This window comes from Pan paniscus, chromosome 14 (genome assembly GCF_029289425.2).
Source record: "Pan paniscus chromosome 14, NHGRI_mPanPan1-v2.0_pri, whole genome shotgun sequence".
In the NCBI taxonomy this organism is placed as follows: domain Eukaryota; kingdom Metazoa; phylum Chordata; class Mammalia; order Primates; family Hominidae; genus Pan; species Pan paniscus.
The window spans coordinates 77,138,134-77,165,325 of record NC_073263.2 but is presented as its reverse complement, the minus strand read 5'-3'; the positions used below and the strand labels follow the sequence as shown (position 1 = coordinate 77,165,325).

Below are 27,192 nucleotides of genomic sequence, written 5' to 3'. Positions count from 1 at the left end.
TCTCCATTTTTTAATAAATCATTTTCTATTTAAAAAGTCATGCTCTCTGTGATTAGAGACTGCTTTACTTCTTCCTTTTTAAACAATATTCCCTTTATTTCCTTTACTTGCCCTACTATATTGGCTAGGACCTCTACTACAGTAATGAATTTCATTGACTTCTGCTTTTACCTTTGTTATTTCTACCTTTTATGCATTTTGGATTTAATTTGCTCTTTTTTTTTTTTTTTTTGCTACCTTAAGGTAAAAACTTAGATCTCTGACTTGAAGCCATTTCCCTTTTCTACTATAAGCATGTAATACTATAGTTTCCCTCTAACCTCTGTTTGTTTGTTTTTTTCTACTATAAGCATTTAATGCTATAGATTTCTCTCCAACCCCTGCATTAGCTGTATCCTGTCAATTTTGGTATATTTCTTTTCAATCAATTCAAAATGTTTTCTAATTTCTCTTGTGATTCCTCTTTGATCCATGAATTATTTAGAAGTGTACTATTTAATATCTAAATATTTGGGGGATTTTCCAGATATTTTTCTATTGTTGATTTGTAGTTTAACTCCACTATGAATAGAAAACATTCTTTGTATAAATTAAATTTTTTTAAAAAATTTAAGGTTGATTTTTTAATCCAGAATATGGTCTATCCTGGTAACTATCCCATGTGCACTTGAGAAGACTGTATATTCAACTGTTATATTCCAAATTTCTGAAGTGTTCCACAAATATCAAAAGGGTCAAGTTGTTTGACAATGTTGTTCAAATCTTCAATTTTTTAGTAATGTTCTGTATCTATTTGTTTTATTGATTCTGAGTGTTGACATCTCCAACTATAATTGTGAATTTGTCTATTTCTCTTTTCAGTTCTAACAGTGTTTGCCTCATACATTTAGAGGCTCTAATTGTTAGCTGCATACACATACTTTCTGTTACGTGTATGCTATGTCTTCTTGGTGAGATAACCTCTTTATCCTTATGTAATGTCCTTCTTCATCACTGGGAATATTCCTTGTTCTGAAGTCTACTTAACTTCATGTCAATATAACTACTCCAGCTTTCTTTTGATTAGTGTTTGTATAGTTCATCTTTTCCCATCCTTTTGATTGTTATCTTCTTACGTTTTTTAAAATGACTTTCTTGTAAACAGCATATAATTGTGTCTTGCTTTTTTACTAAACTGATCTTTCAATTTGAGGGTTTATAGACATTTGAGTCTTTATACTGACATTTCATTAACTTCATGTGATGTTTTATATGGCTGGATTTAAATCTACATTGTCAGTTCTTTATTTTTTCCATCTGCTCTGTTACTTTTCTGCTTTTTGCATTATTTTTATTATTCTATTTTATCTGTACTGTGGGCTTCTTGTTTATACTTTTTAAGCTTTTCAGTAATTGCCCGAGGATTTACAAGATATATCTTTAGTTACGGAGTACCTTCAAACAGTATTACACCACTACATATGTAGTATAAGAACCTCACAACAGTATTATCCCAATTTCTCCCTCCCTCCCTTTGTGCTATTGTCTTATTTTATTTTTATATGTGCTATAAATTTATAGTACATAGTTGCTATCTTTGATTTAGTAATCCTAATCATCTTTTACTGAAATGTAAAACAAGAAAAAAATTTATTTTATATTTACCTTCATTTGTTCCATTTTCAATGCTTCCTAAATCTTTGTATAGCTCCAAGTTTCTGTCTGGCATTGTACTGTTTCAGCATAATGAAATTCCTTTACATTTCTTGTAGTGTAAGTAAGCTGGTATGAGCTCTCTCAGTTTTTGTCTGTCTCAAAGTTTTTATTTTTAAAAGATATTTTGTTCCACTGAACTCAGCTTTCTAAAAATATCATTCTATGTGTTCTGGCTTGCATAACCTCTAGTAAGGAGTCTGCTGTAATTCTTATGAATTCTTAGTATCTACTCTGTCTTTTTCATGTGGCTGCCTTGAACATTTTCCATTTATCTTTGTTCTTCAGCAACATTTTCCATTTATCTTTGAATTTTAATGTATCTCAGTAGGTATATATGTGTGTTTGTTTTTTGGAGGATAAGGGTATTCATCCTACCTAGTGTCTCTGAGATTCCTGAAGCTGTGGTTTGATGTCTGTAATTATTTTTGGAAAATAGTTGGCCATTACCCTTCAAATACTTTTTGTCTCAAGACCCCACCCCTCACCCACTCCCACCCCCATCATATCTTTCCATCTCTCTTCTCCTTCTGGGATTCCATTTTCACATATTACATCACTTGAAATTGTCCCACAGCTGTTGGGTGCACTGTTTGTTTTGTGTGGTTTTTCCCCCTCTTTTCCACCATTTTTTTCCCCTTTGTGAGTAAGTTTGGGTAATTTCCAGTGATTTATCTTCACATTCACCGATTCTTTTCTCAGCTTTGTTGAGTCTACTGGTGAATCTGTTAATGGCATTCTTCATCTCTAGTACTGTATTTTTCATTACTGGCATTTCCATTTGATTCTTTCTTATGTTAATAGTTTCCAATTCTGCTGATATTACCCATGTGATAGAACATGTTTTCCATCTTTTCCACTTGAGCATTTAATTATTTTAAATTCCCTGTCTGATAGTTTGACATCTAGATAATATATGAGTCTAGCTCTGCTGAATGCTTTTGGTTAAAAGCCAGACACCTTCTCTAGGAGTATAGAGACTGTGATAAATAATATGTATGCCTAAAAATGGGCGTGTCTCATCTTCTGCTACAACTTAGTGTATGGGGATAAGCCAACCTAGTCAAGAGTTTACTGTTTGGGTTTTATTGTTGCTATGATTACCTTGAGAATACCATTGGTTTAAAATTTATCTGGCATAACCTTGTGCTTAGAGTGGAAGTTGGGTTGTAGGATGTTTTCTTTTTCAATGCTCTTGTTCCACTCTCAGCTTTAGGCTTTTGCTCAGAGGCTATGCCTCAGAGAAGGTCTCTCTCCATATTATTGACCCATCCCCACACATTTGAGACCTGTTTCTTGGTGCTTGCTAGTCTAATGGTGGGCTTGTGGAGGCATTCTTTGTTGTTGTAGATCAGCCTCTGTCCCTGGATATCAAGGACAAGACTTTCTCAGGGGTCTTTTCCTCCAGTGGTAGAAGAACCTGCCCCTCCCACAAAAGGGGTGGTTTTATCTCTTCCCTTCCCCAGGAAAGGTTTTCTGTCTCAAGGTCTTTAGGCTTTGTTCTACAGGAGAGAAGAATCCAGGCTTCATGCCTTTCCCACAGCAGCAACTGCTCTCCTCCCCTAGGCCTGCACTTAAAGATTCTCTCCCATCTTGTCCCCACTTAATCTCATGAGCACCCATTGAGGTCTGCAGAGAGTGGATATGAGCTCTCCCTTCAGGGCTGTTTACAGGGATTTTATAGTCTTATGGTAGCCTACTTTTGACCTTAAGCAATTTGTTAAAATTTTTAGCTATTTTGTTTCATTACCCATAAATTTTGGGCTTCTATTCATCTCAGTAAGTATATCTCTACATCATTTTTCATGGCAACATATTATTCCTTAAATAGACATACCATAAATGTAATACTGCACCTTTAGTTTGTTTCTGGTTTTCTACAATTACGCTTTAGTGAAAATGTGCACACAAGTATCTATATATGCATCAGTCAACAGTAATAATATTGGTATCCAAAATGATGTTATAAAACAACAACCATAATAGCTAATATCAAGTGCTTACTATCTTTTACCAGATGTTCTAAACTATAGATGCTACAGATCTTCACAATAATCCTATAAGGTACATATTATAATTATTTCTATTTTAAAGACAAAGAATAATTTTCCCCAAATGTTATCACACTAGTAATTTTAGCCTTCTTTTTGAGAATCATGTTTTCTAATAAAAACTTATATAACAGAGGAAGGAATAAGAAAAGGATAATGAGTCTAAAAGTACACTCTGTTAAATGAGTCCCATATGTCAAAGCTTGTGGGTGTGTGTGTTTGTATGTGACTAATGTTTTACAACATTCAAAATAGGATAGCATATCAATATATTGTAATTGTTTATTTTTAAACTACTTTGTAAGGCCTGGGGGCAGGCAAAGCTTTTGTCTACTACCTTACTGCTCCTATGATAGCATACTAAAGATTGTTTCTAACAAGTATGTCAAAATGTTAAAACATTAGAATCAATAATTCTAAATTTTTACTCTAGTCAGACTTATTTTTACCTCCTCATGCTAAATGAACGCACTATACAAATATCTCCAACTGTATAATTTCCAGAGATAATTCATAATATAGACATAACAGTGTACATCATATATATTTTCAATTTCAAAGAGTTGATCTAATTCAGAAAAAGACTTTCAAGCAATAACATTTCAAGAGATGGAAGGACTTTGAAATAAAGTGTGCTATTATGGAAACGTAAAATTCACAGGCTTTCCTCTTAGAATTACAAAGATTAAAGATACATACACCAACTTTTAAATCCTTATAATATTACCTGTTAATGCAATTGTTAAAGCAACCTAATTTTTAGCTCTGCTTTCAAATATGAAAATTTAAACTGTGAGCTGAATCTTGAGCTAGATGGCTAATTTTTCACATTGTCTTCCATACTAATTGGAAAAGATTAAATGTCTACAGTTTATTTTTGAATCTTTCATAAAAGTCTTAAAGAGAGTTCACTTTTTAGATAGTCTGAATAAAGAACTCACTTCCTCAGTTTTTTCATTCTGGTGAAGAGTCCAAAATCACTAACAATTATTTATTTCATCAAAACTATTAACGACACCAATGTTTGCCAGGACATTAACAGTGAACCTGTGCCCTCACTGCTGACTATGTGGGCACTGCAACAGTATAATGTGACTGTAGATACACCACTTTACATGAAATATAAACTCATCTCTTCATTATAGTTCAAAAAAACCTAGACTAGGCTTTTCAGAAACCTGAGGAATTTTAAAATGCAGATTAAATGTTTTACTCTTCAGGAAGAATGCTAAGATATTTAATAAGTAATTGTTGCATGAGATTTTTAAGCATTAATTCTGATTTAAACCCTCTGAGTTTAAACACACACACACACACACATTCACTTACACACACAGAGAAAGTGAGCTATGAGAATACAGACCATAAGCATGACAGTTTTGGTTTTTTCAGAAGCACAAGGACCTACTTGACTTGCCCAAAGCCACATAACTAGTGAGTGTGAAAGCCAGAGGCAGACTCATGACTCCCAGCTCCAATTTCAGTGTTTTCCATTGCAAGGTCACTCGCCCATCAACTGTCAACTAATTTGACTGATTCATAAGGGCACATCTATTACTATTTCTATCTGAATTCCTGAATATAATCCAAATCTACCTTCTGGTTGTCAAACTTAAAACCAGTTCAAAAAACAACAACAATCACCACCTACGTCCTCAAAGGCCAAATTACTTTTCCTTCACAGTTAGTGTGCATGCACTTTTTTATACAGCAAAAAATGAATAAATTACTCTTTAAACTTTTAAATAAAATAACCAACGTATTTGAAATGCTGTAAAGGCTAAAAAGAAATGATCCAGACTTAAAAAAAAAAAAAAATCAAACAAAGCAGAGGGTCTGCCTAAGAAGAAGTCAAGTGTTTTGTTAGTGGCTCACACCTGTAATCCCAATACTTTGGGAGGCCAGGGCAGAAAGATCACTTGAGCCCAGGAGTTCAAGACCAGCCTGGGTAACATAGGGAGACCCCATCCCTACTAAAAAAAAAAAAAAAAAAAAAAATTAGCCAGGTGTGATGTTACATGCCCGTGGTCTCAGCTACTTGGGAGGCTGAGGTGGAAGGATGGTTTGAGCCCAGGAGATCGAGGCTGCAGGGAGCCAAGATCGACCCACTGCACTGCCGCCTGAGCAACAGAATGGGACCCTGTCTCAAGGAAAAAAAAAAAAAAAAGAAATCAAGTGTTTAGTTTGGTGGGTACTCCAAGTGCTTAAATCTAAATTATGTTAAAATTCTAAAATAAAGTAAGTGGGTTTTGGTTTACAGCCAAAGCATTTTCTCATTTAAATGGACATACTATTATTATGAAAAATATCCTTATAACCATGTAATTTCTTGAACATGAAGGGATCATTAGTGGGTAGATAGTTAAAATAATTACTGTTTTCTAAAATATACCTAACATGATTACCAAAAGACTGTGGCTGGTTTATGGGTAAGATTTCCGGTTAATAGGAAAAAAAAATCTAGTGTACTGAATAAGAACTGACTTAGACGTTAACGGCAAAAAAGAACAAAGTATTCGGCACAACTCTGAATGACTATTTGTAACTTATTACATATTTGCCTTAAATTACTAGCTGTGAATAGCCTTGCTTTTAAGGCAAAAACAGAAATTCAAATTTTAAAAACCTCATTTTATTTGCTTTCAGCAATTTGAATTACCTACACGTTTTGTTGCCTTAAGAGCACAGGAGTACCTACTAGCTGTGTAACCTTGAATATATTAGCAGCTTCTTAGATTTCCAATCTGCAAAATGGGGTAACAGCTATCTTACGGAGTTGAGAGGATCAAACTAGGGTAGATACAGCACTTAGTTAGCCTGCCCCATAACATGAATTCAGAAAATGGTAACCATCATTATAATAATATGGCAGACATACTTTCAAAAGGAGTAAGAATTAAGAAGGTGAGAATACTTGAAAGCTGGTGAGCACCTCGAACAATTTTGAGGAGAGGAAGAGGGAGAAGACAAGACCGCTGAGTCTAAAATATGGCACATGGAAAAGAAAATAATTGGGAACATCTCTAGAGCTGCCAAATGCTTTGAAAATTAGATTATAAATGTGTGTACACATATGTGTAAGGACATGTGAGTGCGCATGCATGAGAACACATACATGTATAACTTTATGAGTTTAAAATCAAAATTATAAATTAATTCTAAATGGATTTCTGTAGATTTTTTAGTAAATTTCAGTGTAATACATTGGATTACAGTAAATTTAAGGTTCAAATTTTAAAAAGGAAATTAAAGCCAGATCCATACAAAAGATGCAAAGTTTCCTACAAAGTATCCATGTTCGGTTGGCAAAGAAGTCACAAGTTAAATATGGGATAGATATCAAAATACACAAAATACCACTACATATTCCATGGAAAATCTGGATAATGGTAAGTTTCTTCATTTTGCTCACCTAATAAATCAAGATGCCCACAGACATCAAGATATTCTAAAAAGACTTTTTTCCCCGACTGGTTTAACAATTATGTTTTCTCTCCCTTCAGTTTATAATTCTCCATGTTAGAAATATCTATTAATATAATACCTGTACATCTAAATGTTACATTAAACCTAAGCTTACCATTGTTAAACTTCTCAAACTAATTCCCAGAAATTATTTTCTTTACAGTTTGAGAGTAGCCCCAAATAAAGTTCTCCTTTATTACAAATCAAAAAAATCTTATATCCTAACATTACCCTCTACTCTGGAAAGTTGTGATATAAAACAAAACTAACAGAAAACTTTCACCATCACCAAACACAACATCAGTTCTATTTTTATTGCTGAAAGCATTCTTAGACGAGTTTCATCTAGTCAGATCTGGAAGTGTGAACTGGTAAGTTCGGTCTAAGAATTTTCCTTTAAAATAAGTAATAATTTAATATCTCCATTTCTAAAATTCTGAGATCAGAAAAGAAGAAAGAAGGGGGGAGGAAAGGAGAGAAATGGAGAGGAAAAAAAGAAGGGAAGACAGACGGAGGGAGAGAAAAGGGGAAAGGGAAGGCCTCTATTCAAGCAATGTTCAGAAGAAACAAAAAAAGATAGAAGAGAGACAGAGACAAGCTAGGGAGTCCCAGAGCATTTTTGGTTTTAAAAATAAAATAAAATAAAATCGCCTCCAAAAGATTAAGTCATGTTGAAATAAAGAAAATGAGGTATGAAAAGTAAAGAAAAACAAAGATCAGAAAGTTGCAGTTTCAGACTTTTGACAAAACTGGACTCTACATCTTGAACCGCATGATACATGTATTGTTTCCGCCTGATTCTTACAAGATAATCAGCAACTTAAATTTTATATTATTTAAGAACTAAGCTTCTTCCTAATATCCTCAGATTCTTTCAAAGTGAAGGAAGAGGAAATAAATTCCAAAAGGAGGGAAATAAATATGTGAGCACCTCAATTTGTGTGTAAATCATTTTTGGCTTATTGGAATGATTTCTGTTATCTCTTTGTAATCCCAAAATAATAAAAATAACTAAAAACTATACTTCAGAGTAAAATGAAGCCATGCAACTATACATATACATCTAATGAAGATGAAACTTTATACTATTTACTGCCACTGACAGTCTGTACTGGCTGGGCCAAAAAAGCCAAGTAGATTCTAAACAGAGGATTTTCTTAAATTAAAAATATACACACCCACACAAACACACACATGTATCTTTAATTATGTATATATATTTATGATGACATACTTGAAATCAGAAATTATGCACTGTTTACCCCAGTGGTCAAATAATCCCTCTTTTATAGGTCAACACTAACCAAAATAGATTACATATTAATATTTCATTGTAAATTAATCACATATTTTATGATTTAAATTAACTTCAAAAACTTTTACTAAAGATCTTTTAAGTATCATTAGCAATCAAACATGTTATTTCCCCCTATTAAACAAGCAAAAATTTAGAAATGGAATTCAATACTGGCAAGCGATTTTCAAAGCTGCAGTCACCACTGAAGTAAAAGATCTTTGAAGACAAAAATTATGTCTCACTTATCTTTGTATGTACAATTATAAGCACAGTGCCTAGTACAGTAGGTGCTCAAACAGGTTATCTGATTGAACAAATGAAAGAAAGACAACTTCACATTATTTAACAAGAATCATAAAAATATTTATCCCTTTGAATCAGTAATCCCACCTACAAGAAACTACCCAAAAGAATACTTAGATAACAGGGATATTCAATTAAGTTATATTTTTAACTTGAAAAACTAAAAATAATCTAAACATCAAAAGTTAAGGAAATGAAAAATAAATTGTGGTTTACTCACATGATAGTATACAGTAGCAAAGGTTTTTTTAATGAGGAAATTTTGATGAAACAAAAAAATGTTCACGGTAATATGTTAAGAAAAAAGTCAAATAAAATTGCTTGATCTCAACTGTTCTTAAAATGTACTAAAAAAAGAATGGTAGCAAATATACATAGATGCAAAAAGTGTCTTTTGCTATTTTTTCCATACTGGTATGTTTATTTAAAAACAGAAAACAATACTGCTGTTATTTTTCATTATTACTATTAATTTACATGGGGGGGTTCTGGGCAGTACAACAAACTTAAAAAGTTAAACAATAAATCATAAGGTGATCTCTACCCATATCTGGGCTGGCTCCTCAATTAATATGGACAAATCACAAATTTTAGGAATTACTTTTTAGTTAAGTGGCAATGAAGTAAAAGTAGGGTCTGAAGGCAAATAAAATACCCTTTTGGATTTTTCTTTCTTGCCTTCACATTTGACTTGCAGACTGTTTCCACTATTACATCACTGATATTTCTTCACAATTTTAAAAACACTTATTAGAATCTTTTGTGAATAGAAAAGCCTTAAAATAAGGAGATCTTCTAATCTACTAGACACTTTAGTGGAAGCCCAAACCATATGAAATTGGAACTTCCTGCCAATCTTACTATTCTACAGTTATTCTGAAAGGTCTCAGTTGGAGTGAATACACAGTCATCCCTCGATATCCACGGACTATTGGTTTCAGGACCCCCCTGAAGACACCAAAATCCACAGATGCTCACAAGCCTTATATAAAATAGTGTAGTATTTGCATATAACCTATGTACCTCCTCCTGTATACTTTAAATCATTTCTAGATTACTTGTAATACCTAATACAATGTAAATGCTATAAAAATTGTTGTTATACTATATTGTTTAGAGAATAATGACAAGAAAAAAGTCTGTATATATTCAGTACAGATACAACCATCTTTTTTTTCCAAATATTTTTTCTCTTTTTTGTCTGAGACAAGGTCTCTGTCAGCCAGGCTGGAGTGCAGCAGCATGATCACAGCTCGCTGCAGTCTTGACCTCCTGAGCTGAAGCCATCCTCCCATCTCAGCCTCCCAACTACAGAGTAGCTGGAACTACAGGTGCATGCCACCACATCTGGCTAATTTTTTTGTACATACAGGGTCTCACTATGTTGCCCAGGCTGGTCTCAAACTCCTGGCCTCAAGCAATCCTCCCTTCTTGGCCTCCCAAAGTGCTGGCATTACTGGCATGAGCTACCATGCCCAGCCTCAAATATTTTCATTAAGTGGTTGGTTGAATCCACAAGTAAGGAACCCACCATTACAGCGGGCCAACTGTATACATTCATTTTTAAATTTCTTAACTGGGCATGCATATATCAGGTTATATTAATTTTAAAATCAGTAACTATTTTTCTAGTAGAACATTCAACCGTATTTCGTTTAGGGCTACACATTACAATAACACACACAACCAACACATTAGTCAATTGAAAGCTTAGCTTTATATGTCTATTATTAATTTTTGTAACACAGTGCTTCAAAACTCAATCATGAACCCACTTTAAAGAAATAAAATTCAGGGCCAGGAGCGGTGGCTCATGACTGTAATCTCAACACTTTGGGAGGCTGAGGTGGGTGGATCACGAGGTCAGGAGATCGAGACCATCCTTGCTAACACTGTGAAACCCTGTCTCTACTAAAAATACAAAAAATTAGCTGGGTGTGGTGGCACGCGCCTGTAGTCCCAGCTACTTGGGAGGCTGAGGCACGAGGTCAGGAGATTGAGACCATCCTGGCTAACACTGTGAAACCCCGTCTCTACTAAAAATACAAAAAAATTAGCCGGGTGTGGTGGCACATGCCTGTAGTCCCAGCTACTTGAGAGGCTGAGGCAGGAGAATTGCTTGAACCTGGGAGGCAGACGTTGCAGTGAGCAGAGATTGCGCCACTACACTCCAGCCTGGGAGACAGAGCGAGACTTCGCATCAGAAAAATAATAATAATGAAAAAGAAAAAAGAAATAAAATTCAGGAGTAACTGAAAAGCTATCAATTTACTATTTCTCACACGATCTGTTTCCTATCCCAAGCTAGGATATAAATAGTCACATTAAGCCTAATATAAAACACTGGTCTTAACAGAACTGCTACAAAATTAGCTGTCAAACTTTTATTGAAAGTGTTTGGCTGGGGCGGTGGCTCACACCTGTAATGCCAGCACTTTGGGAGGCCGAGGTAGTCAGATCACCTGAAGCCAGGAACTCAAGATCAGCCTAGCCAACATGGCAAAACCCCGTCTCTACTAAAAATATAAAAATTAGCTGGGTGTGGTGGCACACACCTGTAGTCCCAGCTACTTGGGAGGCTGAGGCAGGGGAATCGCTTGAACCAGGGAGGCAGAGGTTGCAGTGAGCCGAGATCATGCCACTGCACTCCAGCCTGGGTGACAGAGCAAGACTCTGTCTCAAAAAACAAAAAAGAAAGAAAGTGTTTGTTTGAAGGTGGGGGTGACAGGAGGAGGACAGAGGAACTAGGACTAGATTCTGCAGCCAGACGGTTTCAGCTCAAATTCCAGCTCTACACTTAGCAGATATGTGACCTTGGGGCAAGTAACTAAAACCTTCTGTGCCTCAATTGCCTCATCTATAGAAGGGGGATGAGGACAACGGTAATACCTCATAGGGCTGGTACTGGAATTAAATGACACATATCAAACTTCTGTAGCAACTCTAATAACACTATTTTATTCTATCTAGAATAAAGTACAAAATGGTGGTTGTAGCAAGTGGAAAATCAATGGAAAAAAAGAAAACACTCTCTGCCACTAATAATTTAATTTCCTCATTGTTTCCTCATATCCCATTCTTCTTTTATGTTTTTAATCTTAAGCGAAAGATGAAAGCAATACCTTTCAGTGTAAGTTAATGAAGCATAAGTGAGGTGGGGCTACTGTTCAGATTTCCGTATTAGCTGATCTACCAGACAATCACGGTGGGATGGAGAAAAGTAGGTAAACAATTACTCTAGAGCAGTATGCTATGGCCAATCTTCTGAAAAAGACTACTGTATTTTGGTGACTCAACTTACAGATTTTTCATTTAGTCTACAAATCTCAGCATGCAATAAGGCTCCTGCCTCCTCCATTCCCATGAAAACGTTCTGATAGAGAGTACCAGTGATGCCAGTGATGATGCTACTTGTTATTACACTATATTATTATTGGCTCCTCTTCCTCTACCCACTCTTTCAACACCTACATGCCCCAAGGATTTATTGTTGGTCTACCACTATTCTCCCTCTGTAGAATTCTCAGGGTTCTAACTACTACCCAAATACCAAAGACTCCAGATATCTCGCCTGAGCTCTAGATTCCTACACATATGACCCAGAAAAACTCACCTTAAACTCAGTAGGCTGAAAAGTAAATGTACCATCTTTGGTGGTTCTCCATCTATAAAATCCAAGACCCCCAGATATGGCTTCACCCTATTACTTCAGCCTCATCTTCTGCCATTCAGATTCATTTTACTGGATGCCTAGTAAAATAAAATTACCGCCTAATATTTATTGAATGCCCATTAAATGCCAGGTACTATTCTAAGCAGTTTATATAATTAACTCATTAGTCTTCACAACAATCCCATAAGGTAAATGCCATTATTTCTATTTTGTGCTGAAGAAAGTATCCTCCCTAAGCTAATAAGCAGTGGAGTCAGTATACAAACCTATATCCTGTGCTCTTACCTTCAAACTATGTAATTCTTATACATGCCTATATATGTCCAGTTTGTCTTGGGGATTCAAAGCGAACAAGACAAACAAGGCCTATTTCCTCATGGGACCTACATTCTAGTTAGCAGAATAAACAAATATACACAAGGAAGAAAAAACTTATTATTGACTATTTTAAAGTGCCAGGAAGAAAATAAACAGGATTTTATCATAAAAAAAAATACAGAAGGACCTACTTAACAGTGATGAAAGAAGGCTTCTCTGAAAAGTGACATTTTTTTTTTTTGAGATGGAGTCTCGCTCTGTTGCCCAGGCTGGAGTACAGTGGCACAATCTCGGCTCACTGCAAGCTCCGCCTCCCAGGTTCACGCCATTCTCCTGCCTCAGCCTCCCGAGTAGCTGGGACTACAGGCACCCGCCACCACACCCGGCTAGTTTTTTTGTATTTTTAGTAGATACGGGGTTTCACTGTGTTAGCCAGGATGGTCTCGATCTCCTGACCTTGTGATCTGCCCGCCTCGGCCTCCCAAAGTACTGGGATTACAGGCGTGAGCCATCGCGCCCAGCCTGAAAAGTGACTTTTAAGGTGAGACCTGAAAGATGAGAAGTCTCCAACTCTGCAAAGAGCAGCGGTATACCCGGAAGTGTACTGGGTTGTTAGAAAGCACAAAGACGGTGTTATGGACTGAATTGTGTCCCCCCTGCCAAATTCATACGTTGAAGCCCTAACCTTCAACATGACTATATTTGAAAACGGGGCATTGAAGGAAGTAGTTAATGTTAACTAAGGTTATAAGAATGGGGCACTAATCCAATAGGACTGGTATCCTTATAAGAACAGGAAGAGACATCAGATCAATTGATCTCTCTCTCCCCGTCTCTCTCCACACCCCCTCCATATGAATACACAGGACAGGCCAGGTAAGGCTACAGTGAGAAGGTGGTAGTCTACAAGCCAGGAAGGGACATCTCAGTAGAAGCCAACCCTGCTGACACTTTGCTGTTGGATTTCCAGCCCCAAGAACTGTGTGATAATTAATTTCTGTTGTTAAAGGCACCTGGTAACAATTTGTGATGAATGCCCAAGCAAACTAATACAGACAGCAAAGACCTATGTATTTTGTAGGAACTGACAAAAAAATCAGTAGGCTGGAATACAAACAGCAATGGAGATAATAATACACCGAACACTATTAAGCCCATAGATGAGAGATGAATCTTTTTTTTTTTTTTTTTTTTTCTGAGACAGAGTCTCGCTCTTGTTGCCCAGCCTGAAGTGCAGTGGTGGGATATCGGCTCACTGCAACCTCTGCCTCCCGAGTTCAAGCGATTCTCCTGCCTCAGCCTCCCAAATAGCTGGGATTACAGGCACATGCCACCACGCCCAGCTGATTTTTGTATTTTTAGTAGAGATGGGGTTCACCATGTTGGCCAGGCTAGTCTTGAGCTCCTGAACTCAGGTGATCCGCCTGCCTTGGCCTCCCAAAGTGCTGGGATTACAGGCGTGAGCCCCCACGCCCGGCAGGGAGATGAATCTTAAATGAGATGATCAGAAAAATATTAAAAGTCCCTGAAGCAGGGATTTAAAGCCAGATGACAACTGGATTTTGAAACATACAGGTTTTTGTTCTCTCAGCGACTGGGAGACACTAACATATGGCAACTAGAGGTCAGTATATTCCACCCTGGAGTGCACAAAACAGTCCCGCACAAAAAAGAATTGAACCCTTTCCAAAATGTTAATGCTGTCCTATTTGGAAACAATGGCTAATGGATATGTTTTGTTTACTCGGGGCACTACAGAAAACTAAGATTTGCCACCCCTGACCCCCTACTTTTTTTTATTTCTTACACTACCAAGGACAGTTCTGAGCTAATTCTGGTTAATTAATACACATGTGTTGTACTTGTGTGTAAGGAACAGTATTGGATAATCTGGAACATGCACAAATGAATCAGGCCAATGCTAGGCCTAAGAGCCACAGAAAGGGAGATAAGATACCATACTTCATCACACTAAGGCACCATTGGTTCCATGACACACCATTTTGTGAACCACTAAGATGGGAATAACGCCAAGTAAACTATGACATCAACTGTAAGATACATCCTAATTTTAGAGTTTTTAAAATATGAAAAAAGTACATCTTAAAAAATGAAAGAGAATATGAAATAGCTAAAATGCAAATAGTTGGAGTAGTCATATAAAGAGTTCATATAAATGATAAAATATAACCAGTTCTGATAATCAGGAACTGCTTCATTCTGAAGATCGTACTAAGCTGAGTCTTGAAGAATGGATAGAAGAAGTACAAGAGATTGAGGGAAAGAATATTTTCAGAAAGAGAGTACTGCAAGAAGAATAGAAATAATAAAATAAGGAAATAAGGGATGGCTAAAAAGAAATAATTAAAGTTAGAAAGACAAGTTAAAGAAAAGGAAGGAAAGAAAGGAAGGAAGGAAGGAAGGAAGGAAGGAAGGAAGGAAGGAAGGAAGGAAGGAAAAGTAAAGACAAGACAAGACAAGACAAGACAAGACAAGACAAGACAAGACAAGACAAGACAAGACAAGACAAGATAGGGTTAGGAAAACCTTGAATGCAGCTGGGTTAAAGAGCCTGAAACTGATTGCACAGGCTTGAGGAATCATTCTCAAACATTTTTTTTTTTCACTCCAACACATTTTAGGGTTATAATATACATAAAAAATATTGCTCACTCCAGTAGTGTTTCTAAACTGTGGGAGATGGGAAAGGAGCAGAAAAGATTAATTCTTATGGGAGTACATAGCAGTGTAAAAAGCCCTCCAGAAAATCCTAACTTCTATCTGCACTCCATCTTGAGAATCACTGCTCTATGCACTAGGAAACCCCTAGAAAAATTTTAGCAGCCAACTGATTCAGGTACATTTCAGGAAAGGGAATCCAGCAGAAGTGTGTGAAAATGAATGAGAACTGGAATAAAAACTGAGAATCTGCATAAAAAGCAGATCTTCTAAACCAGAAGTTAATGAATTTGTACTAGATAGTTACAGTGGGAAAAAGTATGGTGGAACTATTGTAAGAAACAGAAAAAATAAAGGGAAGAAAAAGTTTAAGACATAGATAATAAGCTCAAACAAATAAAAATGCATTCTAAAATACAGTGAGGTCATTCAGATGATGTCTAACAGGCATCCAAGACTGGAAAGAATGAAGGCAGTTAGGTCTGAAAAAAGAGACATGAAGATCATTTAAAAAGAAGTTTAAATGTAAATCCATAATTTGGATGAAACTCCAAAAATGGGGCAAGAGAAGTATGGCAAAAATAAATATTTTTTGTAGTGAATATGTATTAAAGCATTTAATTGCTTTATTACAAGTAACTGTCTTCATATCTTAACAATAAACTTACGCTGATCCTCATCATCACCAATTTTAACACTATAAATTTGCAAACAAAAAATCAAAGCATAGTGAAGATTATGAATATGTTCAGGATCATATAAAGCAATACAAAACAGCATTTCATTAATTTCCAATCTGGTGTTAAAAACTTTTAGACGGCCCTCTTATGTGTCTGTGTATGGATAAACTTAGTCAAAAACAATAATCCACACCTTTGAAAGCAGCGCCTAGAGCAACCAATATATATATATATTTTATAGAGACAGGGTCCTGCTCTGTCCCCCATGCTGGAGTGTAATGGTGCAATCATAGGTCACTATAACCTCGAAGTCCTGAGCTCAAGTAATCCTCCCGCCTCAGCCTCCCTAGTAGCTAGTGCTACAGGTGCTTGCCCCACCACACCTGGCTAATTTTTATTACTTTTTGTAGAGACAGAGTCTTGCTATGTTGCCCAGGCTGGTCTCAAACTCCTGGCCTCAAGCGATCCTTCTGCTTTAACTTCCCAAAGCACTGGGACTGCACAGGTGTGAGTCAGCATGCTCAGCCAAAATCAATGATTTTTAAATCAAGTATTTTTTCAAGTTTTTTTTAAGTATAAAGGCAATGTCATCTTTTACATGAAAAAGTGTGGTTTCGGCTGGGCGAGGTGGCTCACGCCTGTAATCCCAGCACTATGGGAGGCTGAGACAGGCGGATCACGAGGTCAGGAGATCGAGACCATCCTGGCTAACACGGGGAAACCCCGTCTCTACTAAAAATCCAAAAAAATTAGCCGGGCATGGTGGCGGGCGCCTGTAGTTCCAGCGACTCGGGAGGCTGACGCAGGAGAATGGAGTGACCCGGGAGGCGGAGCTTGCAGTAAGCCAAGATCAGCCACTGCACTCCAGCCTGGGCAACTGAGCAAGACTCTGTCTCAAAAAAAACAAAAAAAAGTGTGGTTTCAAGTCACATATGGGATAAGAAAGAAGAAAACCTCTAATTCTCTGGTATTAACCCTTAAATGTGATATAAACATACCAAACAGCTTTAGTTAAATTCTTTTTGACTAAAATACCTTCTGACAAACTTCCTCTTAGAGTGATACAGTCAGGGCTGGGGGGAAGGAAAGAAAGAAAGAAAAGATGGAAGGAAAAATGAAAGAAACCAAAAAATGAAAAAAGAGGCAAGAGAAGGAAAGGAAAAGCAACCCAGCTGAACTAGCTAACAGGGTAAAGATGGTAAAGATCATTACATTACCCTGAAACAAATTTATTGAGCAAAGAAAATGATGTGGTTTTCTGCTGGAAGCAGGACACAATAAAGACACAGGCTATTTAACTGTACAACAGTGCAGGTATTTTTCTCAAAATAGTTGGACCTCACAGGAATCTGATAGGGAAGACACAGGCCACCGAGCCGCACAAACAGCACACAATCTGCATTATCTCTAAATGATTAGATGAACTGAAACAGCAGACAGCAGCATCTTAACAGCTTGTCAAAACATGTCCTTTTGCTACTTTATGACTGCTTTTGCTTAAGCAAATTCTCTCAAAGGAAAAAACAAAAAGCCAAGTAACTTTCTAAAACTTTATGTCCTACAATAATACTATGGTTAAATTTACAGCAAGAAATTTATATGGTTAAATTTATAGCAAGAAAAATTTAGAAAAAATGTGAAATACCTCAGTCTGACCTTCATGGGCACTGGTCTCATGAGTAACTCGGATGGCCTGTAATAAGAATAAAGGTATTCATTGGAAAAAATGCCTATACTCAACTTTTTAAATGAAGACAACAAAGCTAAATTTTAACACCTAAAGTCTTCTAAAGAAACAATAAATTGAAGGAAATTTAAGAAAAGCTTAGTACTAGATATTTAAGAATGATATCTGGGTAATCAAATGAATTGCTGTACTGTGTAACCCGTAAATCTCTGAAAACTTAGGAAATTGAATATCTGATTATTTATAATTTCCAGGCTCTAAGTAGGGGCCATTTAACTTATTCAGTTGTTAGAACTAACACTTAACACTTTATTCAATTGAGACTAGAATAAAGTAAGCATTTCACAGATAGAGACTAAAGAAGCTTATCTCATCTGTTTCTCCAGGTTCCATGCTCCTCTGCAGCTCTGGCTGTATTTATGCTTAATCATGCAGTTTCAGTCAGCAATTGAGAAATGTGGAGCACAACTCATGCATTTATCAGAAGCTACAGAATTTAGTTTCCTGAACTAAAAAAAAACCACTCTTACAGTACCCACTATTTGCAAACATCCAGAGAAATGGGCACAATAGTAAATTACAGGTGAAAGTACAATCTTTATAAATAGCAATTTGGCAATAAATAAATATCCAAGCCTTAAAAACATGCAAACTATTTTATCCAGCAACTTCTCTTCTAGGAGTTTATATATTTACATATAATTGTACATAATTATATATAATTAAGGATATTTACAAAGATTTAGCTACAATGATGTACCTTGCAGTATTTATTAAAATAGTGAAAAAGAAGAAAAACTATTAAATTTCTAACACTAATTTATTGGTGAAATACAATACTACATAATGGAAAGCTATGCAGCCATTAAATAATATCAAATATATACTTACTGGTATGTAATACGTTTCTGATAAGTGAAAAAAGCAAGTTATAAAACAGTATTACAGTATGATCAAATTCTTGTTTAAAAAATTGTGTATATATATACACTCCCTAAAAAATATTAATGTTTATCTACCTCTCATTAGTAAGAGTACTGATTTTCATGTTTATTTTTATGTATAATAAAGATGTTTTATGACGTCTCCAGTTTTTTTTTAAAGAAAAAAAAATTTAAAATTCTCAAAGTATACTGGAATGCATAACAACATAATCAAAGCAATTAATTTATCAGGCACAAATTCTACATAAGGCATTGTTCTAACCAAATAATTTGTAGATTATACGCCTAATTTCAAAGAACTTACAATCTATTTAATAATGTTATTAAAAGGTCAAAAGATTTCAAAAGAAAAATTGATTCCAAAAGTAATAAATTTTAAAAACCATTTCAGAACAGTTATATGAAGTGGTAAAATCACTATCATCTGAATTAAATATAACCTATATTATATATATAGCCTAGTTTATGTGGCCTTTATTACACTGATGAAATAGCTACAGTATGGTCTAATGTCTACCTTTAAACCTTTGCTTTATCCTTTCATCTTCAGCCTGGTTCCAAATTCCCAATAAAAGATACACAGGGTACTGGCAGGTATATATTTATTTTAGGGAGGGAATAGTAAGGAATAGTCAATCATAAGATATTTTATTAATTTGTAAATCAGGGCCAGGCACGGTGGCTCATGTCTGTAATCCCAGCACTTTGGGAGGCCGAGGTGGAGGGACTGCTTGAGGCCAGGAGTTCGAGACCAGCCTGACCAACATGGCAAAACCCTGTCTCTACTAAAAATACAAAAATTAGCCAGGTGTGGTGCCACGCACCTGAAATCCTAGCTACTTGGGAGGCTGAGGCACAAGAATTGCTTGAACCCAGGAGGCAGAGGTTGCAGTGAGCAGAGATGGCATCACTGCACTCCAGCCTGGGCAGCAGAGCGAGACTGCATATCAAAAAAAAAAAAAAATTTGTAAATCAAACTGATTTTATCCATTGAGTCAGCTCTGAACATAGAAAAGAAATGGCAACTTATCAGCATTTGTGGATATTTCAAAGTTATCTGAAAAGTACAAAAGGCTTTTCTTAATGGATACAATAAAATCCATAATTGCTCAAAACTATGGTTTCAAGACAAAACCCCCAAACACATCTACAATCCCACAAACTTTTGCCCACATGAGATCAAAACGGAAAGAAGGTACCGACATCATAGTTCTCCAGGTATCTGGCTCGTTCTTCAGGGCTCATTGACACAGATTCCTCCAGGAATTTTTTCAAGGTTGATCCAGATTCTGAGAATATGAAAGAAGATAAAATTAAAAAGGCTTGATACAGCAGAGAGACCAATATATGAAAATACTAGAAGTATGCTACTATTTTTCAGGTTAAATTCTTTCATTGGTAGGTTAGAAATGTAAGGATCATGTTATTAATGATAAGCCTTACATTATTAATATTTGTCCATTTGTTTAACCCCTATTAGTCAACAATATAAAAGAATGAGAAGGATTAATATTTCTTCTAACAGTATATACATTCCCATCATCAAGGAAGCAGGGAATGCTTTATTTTATAGTTTGAAGAAAGAATTAGAGCACCACCTACTGCTCAATGAAATTAACTTGTATCTTAAGGGGGAAAAAATGCAGTAATGAAAAATCATTTACCAAAGTGCATCTTGTCTTTATTGTTTGCAATAGCATGAATCAGTCCAATTGTTCCACAGGCATTGCTGATTGTTTGCTTCATGAAATATACTGATGATGTAACATCTTGTCCCTGAGATTTTATTTTTTCTTCCTCTTCTGTTCTGAATACTTCATACTATTAAAAAAAAAGTCAACAGTGTATTTGTGGAAAATAACATATTAAAAAACTCAGTCTGTAAAAGAAAAAATGCAAATGATAAAAAATATTATTATGAAAGAAAGGGTTTAAAATAAAAGAATTAATTTATCACCTACCAGACTGACAAAAGATTGAAAAATGAATAGCAGTAGCCAGTGAAGGTGAAGGTATGGGGAAAAAGGCATTCTCCTATGCTGTTATTAAAAGTATGTATTTGTACGATCATGTTACAGGGCATATGGCAATATGTATTAACATTTTAAATTCTCATACACTCCAATAAGCAATTTCCTTTGTAGGAGATTGGTCTAAGACATCAATGGAGATTTGGTTAAAATATATTATGGCATATCGTAATAAAATACTATAAAGCATAATAGATATACATATTCTGATTTAGAACTTTGTCCACAACTAAGTGTGGTTATAGGTCAGTTTATATTAATAACAATTCCCATTTATGTTTTTAAAATATGTATATACACATTGGAAAGTCTGAAAGGGTATGCAAAAACTTAATAAAGGTTATCTTTGGGCCAAGAGATTACTGGAGAACTTTTACTTGCTAATTGTTACGTTTCTATATTGTTTATCATTGGCAAAAATATTTTTCCTTTTGGAAAATCATAGCATATTTATAAAATTCACATTATATAATCTGTAACTGACACTAACCATTATCTATAATAACTGGTTGTAAAAGCAATAGGGTATAATAATAAGCATCAAAAATGTGGGCTCTACAGCTGACTGCCTGGGCCCACGTCCTGGCTCAGCTGTTATTAGCTGTGTGACTTTAGCAAATTATTTAATGTCTCTGTATCTCAGTTTCCTAATAGTAAGAAAGAGTAAAAAATAGCAAAAAGGTTAAAAAATCGGTGAGGTGGGGAGGAGAAAGATGATTTTATTATTTTGTTTATAGTTTTTCCATAACTTTCTGCTTCCAGTAGAGCGGGGTCAGCAAATGACAGCCTACAGGCCAAATCTGGCCCACTGCCTTTTTTCATAAGTAAAATTTCATTATGTATTGTCTATGGCTGTTTACAAGGCAAAGTCAAATAGTTGCAACAGACACTTAAAGGCCTGCAAAGCTGAAAATATTTACTATCTAGTCCTTTACAGAAACATTTTCCCGATCCCCTGCAATAAAAGAAACAAACGATGTCTATAGAAAACCTACAAGTAGTTAAGAAACTGCTTCTTTTATCTCTTGCCTATGGGAGAAAAAAATAATAGACTGCTTCTAACAACAAATGTATCTGTGCTCAAAATATGAATTTTATTATTGTGCTTCTAAATTACATTTTAAGTAACACTATCAGAATAAATGGACATTATTCATGTACGTTCGATTGATTAAAAAACTGGAAAGGTTCAGTATGTTAAGGTCTTATGCTGAAAAGTTTACAGTTCTACAGCTTAGTCTGTTGTTAATGTTCCTGATGACAAAGCAAAATAAGATTTGATAATTTCAAGATGTAATGTGTAGGAAAAATTCCTAAAATGATACAAAGCAACTAAAGGAAAAAAAGAAATTATGGTAGATAAAAAATTAAAAAAAATAAGGCCAAGAGACATAAATATCAGAGAGAAATAAAATTTATAGCCTCTTTGCCTATGATTTACTGGCTGGACCGCACTATCACAAAGAACACATTCAAAACACTATCACTGGCCGGGCGCAGTAGCTCACACCTGTAATCCCAGCACTTTGGGAGGCTGAAGGGGGTGGATCATCTGAGGTCAGGAGTTCAAGACCAGCCAGGCTAACATGGTGAAACCCCGTCTCTACTGAAGATACAAAAATTAGCCAGGTGTGGTGGCACATGCCTGTAATCCCAGCTACTCCAGAGACTGAGCCATGAGAATCGCTTGAACCCAGGAGGCAAAGGTTGCAGTGAGCTGAGATGGCACCACTGCACTACAGCCTGGGCAACAGAGCAAGACTCTGTCTCAAAACAAATGATAACAACAAAACACTATCATTGATGGTAATTTTCAAAAAGAGATAATAAATAATGGTGAGGGTGTGGAGAAAAGGGAACCCAAGTGCACTGTTGGTGGGAATGCAGATTGGTACAGCCATTATGAAAAACAGTATGGAGATTTCTAAAGAAATTAACAATAGACTACCATATGACCCAGCAATTCATATCCAAAGGAGACGAATCACCTTGTAAAGGAGATGAATCTCTACCTTGTAAAGATATCTGCACTTTAGGCCAGGCGTAGTGGCTCACGCCTGTAATCCCAGCACTTTGGGAGGCCGAGGCGGGTGGATCACGAGGTCAGGAGATCGAGACCATCCCAGCTAACATGGTGAAACCCCGTCTCTACTAAAAATACAAAAAATAAGCCGGGCGTGGTGGCAGGCACCTGTAGTCCCAGCTACTCGGGAGGCTGAGGTGGGAGAATGGCGCGAACCCAGGAGGCGGAGCTTGCAGTGAGCCGAGATCACACCACTGCACTCCAGCCTGGGCAACAGAGCGAGACTCCGTCTCAAAAAAAAAAAAGATATCTGCACTTCCATGTTCACTGCAGCATTACTCAGGATAGCCAAGATATGGAAACAAACCAAATGTCCATAGATGGCTAAATGGATAAAAACATGGTATAGTCTATGACCATAGTACCCTGAATGTACCCAATCCCATCTGATCTCAGAAGTTAAGCAGGGTTGGACCTTGTTAGTACTTGGTTGGGAGAAAAGGTGGCATAGATATAGACACACATACATACACACACACACACATATATATATACACACACACACACACAGAAATATTATTCAGCTTTAAAAAAGGGAGATCCTAACATTTGCTACATGGATGAACCTGAAGGACATTATACTAAGTGAAATAAGCCAGACACAGAAAGAAAAATATTGTATAATATCACTGATACATGGAAAAGCTCAAATACACAGAGAACGAAACAGAGGTTAGCAGGGATGTGATGTGATGTAGGTCAAAGGACACAAAATAGCAGATGTATAGGAAAAACAAGTAGAAGACTAAAGTTAATAAAATCATATTGCATTAGAAATTTTTGTTAAATAAGATTTTAGCTGCTCTTGTAACAAAAAAAGTAACTATGTGATGATAGATGTATTAATCTGCTTCACTATTGTAACTATTTTACTATGTATATGAATCCAATATCATGTTGTAAACTTCAAATATACACAATAAAATTTATTTTTAAAAACCCACCATGATTGACTTTAAAGGGTAATGAGTCACACCTATAATCCCAGCACTCTGGGAGGCCAAAGTGGGCAGATCATTCAAAATCAGGAGTTCAAGACCAGCCTGACCAACATGGTGAAACCCTGTCTCTACTAAAAATACAAAAAATTAGCCAGGTATGGTGGCACACGCCTGAAATCCCAGCTACTCCAGAGACTGAGGCAGAAGAATCACTTGTACCTGGGAGGCATGGGTTGCAATGAACTGAGATCGCACCACTGCACTCCAGATTGGGCGACAGAATGAGATGCTGTCTCAAAAAATAAGTAAACATAAACATATATACATACATACATACATACATACATAAAGGGTAATGAGGTACCCATGACAGTTCCTTTGCTATTAGTATGCTTAAGTCATTCACAACTACATATTCAATTTCTAAATTGGAACTTCAAAGACAAACACTTTGCAGCTCCTAAAGAATGCACTAGATATCCTCTTAATAACTTTGCAATATATCACCTATAAGCTGAAATAGGGATCTACAAAACTGTAAGACATCTAAAAGTAGTACATGCTATTTATATTCTCTACTTACATGTTATTATAGTTATATAAGTAAAGCATTTATGCTTACTTATATATTTACTTACATCATTTTCTACTTATGTAAGTACAAATTTACTTACGCAAATACTTTAGAACTGTGCTCTTCCTTTCAACAGGGACAAGTTTTTAGCTCTGATAATCTACTAAATTAAATCCTATTAATAAGGATAATATGCCTTTTTAATGCTGATGACTCACTAAATGAAAGAGATCAAATCTAATTTATTTTTTACAAAAAAAGTCATAAAAAATCAATGGTTTGGAAATTTCCAATTCAGACAAAAAAACTCCTATTTGTATCACCTCAGCTAAGAAACCCTAAGCTTTAGGCAACTGATTTTTTTTTCAATTATTTACTGTTCATTACAATTGGGGTCCTGGAATAGTTATCTGTTGGCTTATTTTTGTAATCAAAAAAGGTAAAAGTAACATTGTATTAAAAGAGAGTAAACTTAAGTTTTTGTCTCAACTCTTCTACAAATGTCAGTAATCATAACCTTACCATTGTGTAGGGGTTTGGTCTAATACTAGACAATCAGTAAGAAATTCCTAACTCCAAATTTCTCTATTATGAATAGCAAATGCAAAGAAATATCATTTCTTTTATTGAATAATTTGTTTTGTAGAACGCTTAAGTAGAAGAGAAAAAATTTTCAATGTTATTTAATTTATCTTGAATTGAGGCTAATTTGTTATAGCATAAAGAAAATGATCCAGGAATTTCCAGGACTAAGCAAAGTCTTAAATCCTGTGGGATTTGCCTCCATTTAGTCCTGAAGAATAGGATGACCTGAGCACAAATATGACAAATCATCAACATATTTCTCTCACATCTTCCCATTTACTTCTTCATTTTTCATAACTACTGCAATCATCCTACTGTTTCTAATTTTAAAAATAAAAATCAGAAGGATATAGCCTCAAAATCTATTATAAAATGCACTTAAAAGTTCTGGCTCCACTATACATATATATATGTGCATGTGTGTGTGTATATGTATACGTATATACGTATGTATATACGTATACGTATACATATACACACACACAGAAACATACACACATATCATTCTAGAAAAAAAGACTAAAATATGTAGACTTGAATTTAAATACAGAGCTCAAAGAACAGCTATTTATAATCCCCAACACACCCTAAAGCTGCCAATTAAAATATATTTAAGCTTAGTGATTCCCATTCAAGTTTATTTTGAAAATAATGTAACCTACATTATCAGTTTCCCCTACCAACTTAAAATAAGCAAAGGAGATTCCTTTTATATATATATATTGAAAAAACTGTATTTAAGTTTATTCTAGTACTTAAAATTTCTAAAACAGATAAATCAAAATGTGACATCAAAACACAGCTGAGGCAAACTAACCAAATTTTTATTAAAGACGAAAATTTACCAAAGCTTAAAGCACTAACCTAGGACTTTACTGTCATCAAAATAGAAATATCATCTCTTTAATAAAAAGTTTTAAGATTTCTTTACTGACTAGATTGCCTAATTTTATGCAAGAAGGGGATCATTTGTTCTTAAAGATTGTATTTATCAAAAACTTTGTAAATTAAAAAAAGAAGAAAAAGAAATTGGGCTGGGAACAGTGGTTCATGCCTATAAGCCCAGCACTTTGGGAGACCGATGTGGGAGGATCACTTGAGCCCGAGTTGGAGACCAGACCAGGCAACACGGTGAGGCCCTGTCTCTACAAAAATAAAATACAAGCATCAGCTAGGTGTGGTGGAACATGCCTGTGGTCCCAGCTACTCGAAAGGCTAAGGTGGGAGGATCGCTTGAGCCTGGGAGGTTGAGACTGCAGTAAGCCATGATTACACCTCTGCACTCCAGCCTAGGCAACAGAGCGAGATACTGCCTCAAAAAATAAGACAGAATAAAACAAAAATTGTATTTACCAGAAACTTTCTATTTTACTTAACAATTACCTTTTCTGTAATAGGAAAGAGAAGTAAGACTGCACAGACTGGTCTTGGTACCATGCTAAGGAGTTCAGGATCCATTCCATATACATCAACGAATTGCCAGTTAGGATGTAGACCTAATTGTTTAAGAAACTGGTAAAAGAAAGAAAGAAAAAAAAAAACAATGGAACATTAGTTGGTAAAAGAAAACTAGTATACTATACATAGTGTTAAAAGGGAAATGATCAACAAATATGTACTCTGTATCTAATACCTATAAAGGGATAAAATACAAATGTAACTGACATTCAGTAGGAATGCAGTAAAGCAGCACATATCAAAACATCACAATGCACACTCTAAATATGTTCAATTTTTGTCAATTATACTTCAGTAAAACTAAGGGGGAAGAATGGTAGTAAAGCAGATTTTCTATGAATAGGGTGAGAAGAGATAGCAATTTATTTATAGCACATAACAAACATTTAACATTCATAACATGTGAAATAAAACCTCTTTTTTCAAACTCCATTTCTTTGGAATTGAATTTAATAAGCCTGGACTTCATCAAATACATATAAGTTGGCTTGGTTGATATGTTAAACTCATTTCCAGCACTTGGTTTTTAAGGAGAGGCATTTAAGTTACAGTAAATAAATATTTTATCAGAAAATCAACATAGTTTATCCTATTTACCAAAAATGATGTCTGAGGTTTAAAGATAGATTGATAGCCATGAATTGTATCAATGAGCAAAGAGTAATATAAGCCAAAAATGTATCTAATGCATTGTATGAACAACAGAAAATGCTTGATACAGGAAGTAAACTA

At 35.5% G+C, this 27,192-nt stretch overlaps 1 protein-coding gene across 5 annotated transcripts in view; it reads right to left on the bottom strand.

Moving 5' to 3' along the window:
* Positions 1-27,192, bottom strand: part of UCHL3 (ubiquitin C-terminal hydrolase L3) — a 56,087-nt gene that overhangs the window by 18,642 nt on the left and 10,253 nt on the right. For all 5 annotated transcript variants that reach the window (XM_055096845.2, XM_063595813.1, XM_055096843.2 and 2 more), the window contains 4 exons: positions 26,386-26,514; positions 20,454-20,610; positions 19,993-20,078; positions 17,804-17,851 (listed from right to left, as the gene is read on the bottom strand). In XM_055096845.2, coding sequence (XP_054952820.1) covers positions 17,804-17,851; positions 19,993-20,078; positions 20,454-20,610; positions 26,386-26,460 — 366 coding nt within the window. In that variant the 5' untranslated portion in view covers positions 26,461-26,514. The remainder of the gene's footprint in view (positions 1-17,803; positions 17,852-19,992; positions 20,079-20,453; positions 20,611-26,385; positions 26,515-27,192) is intronic.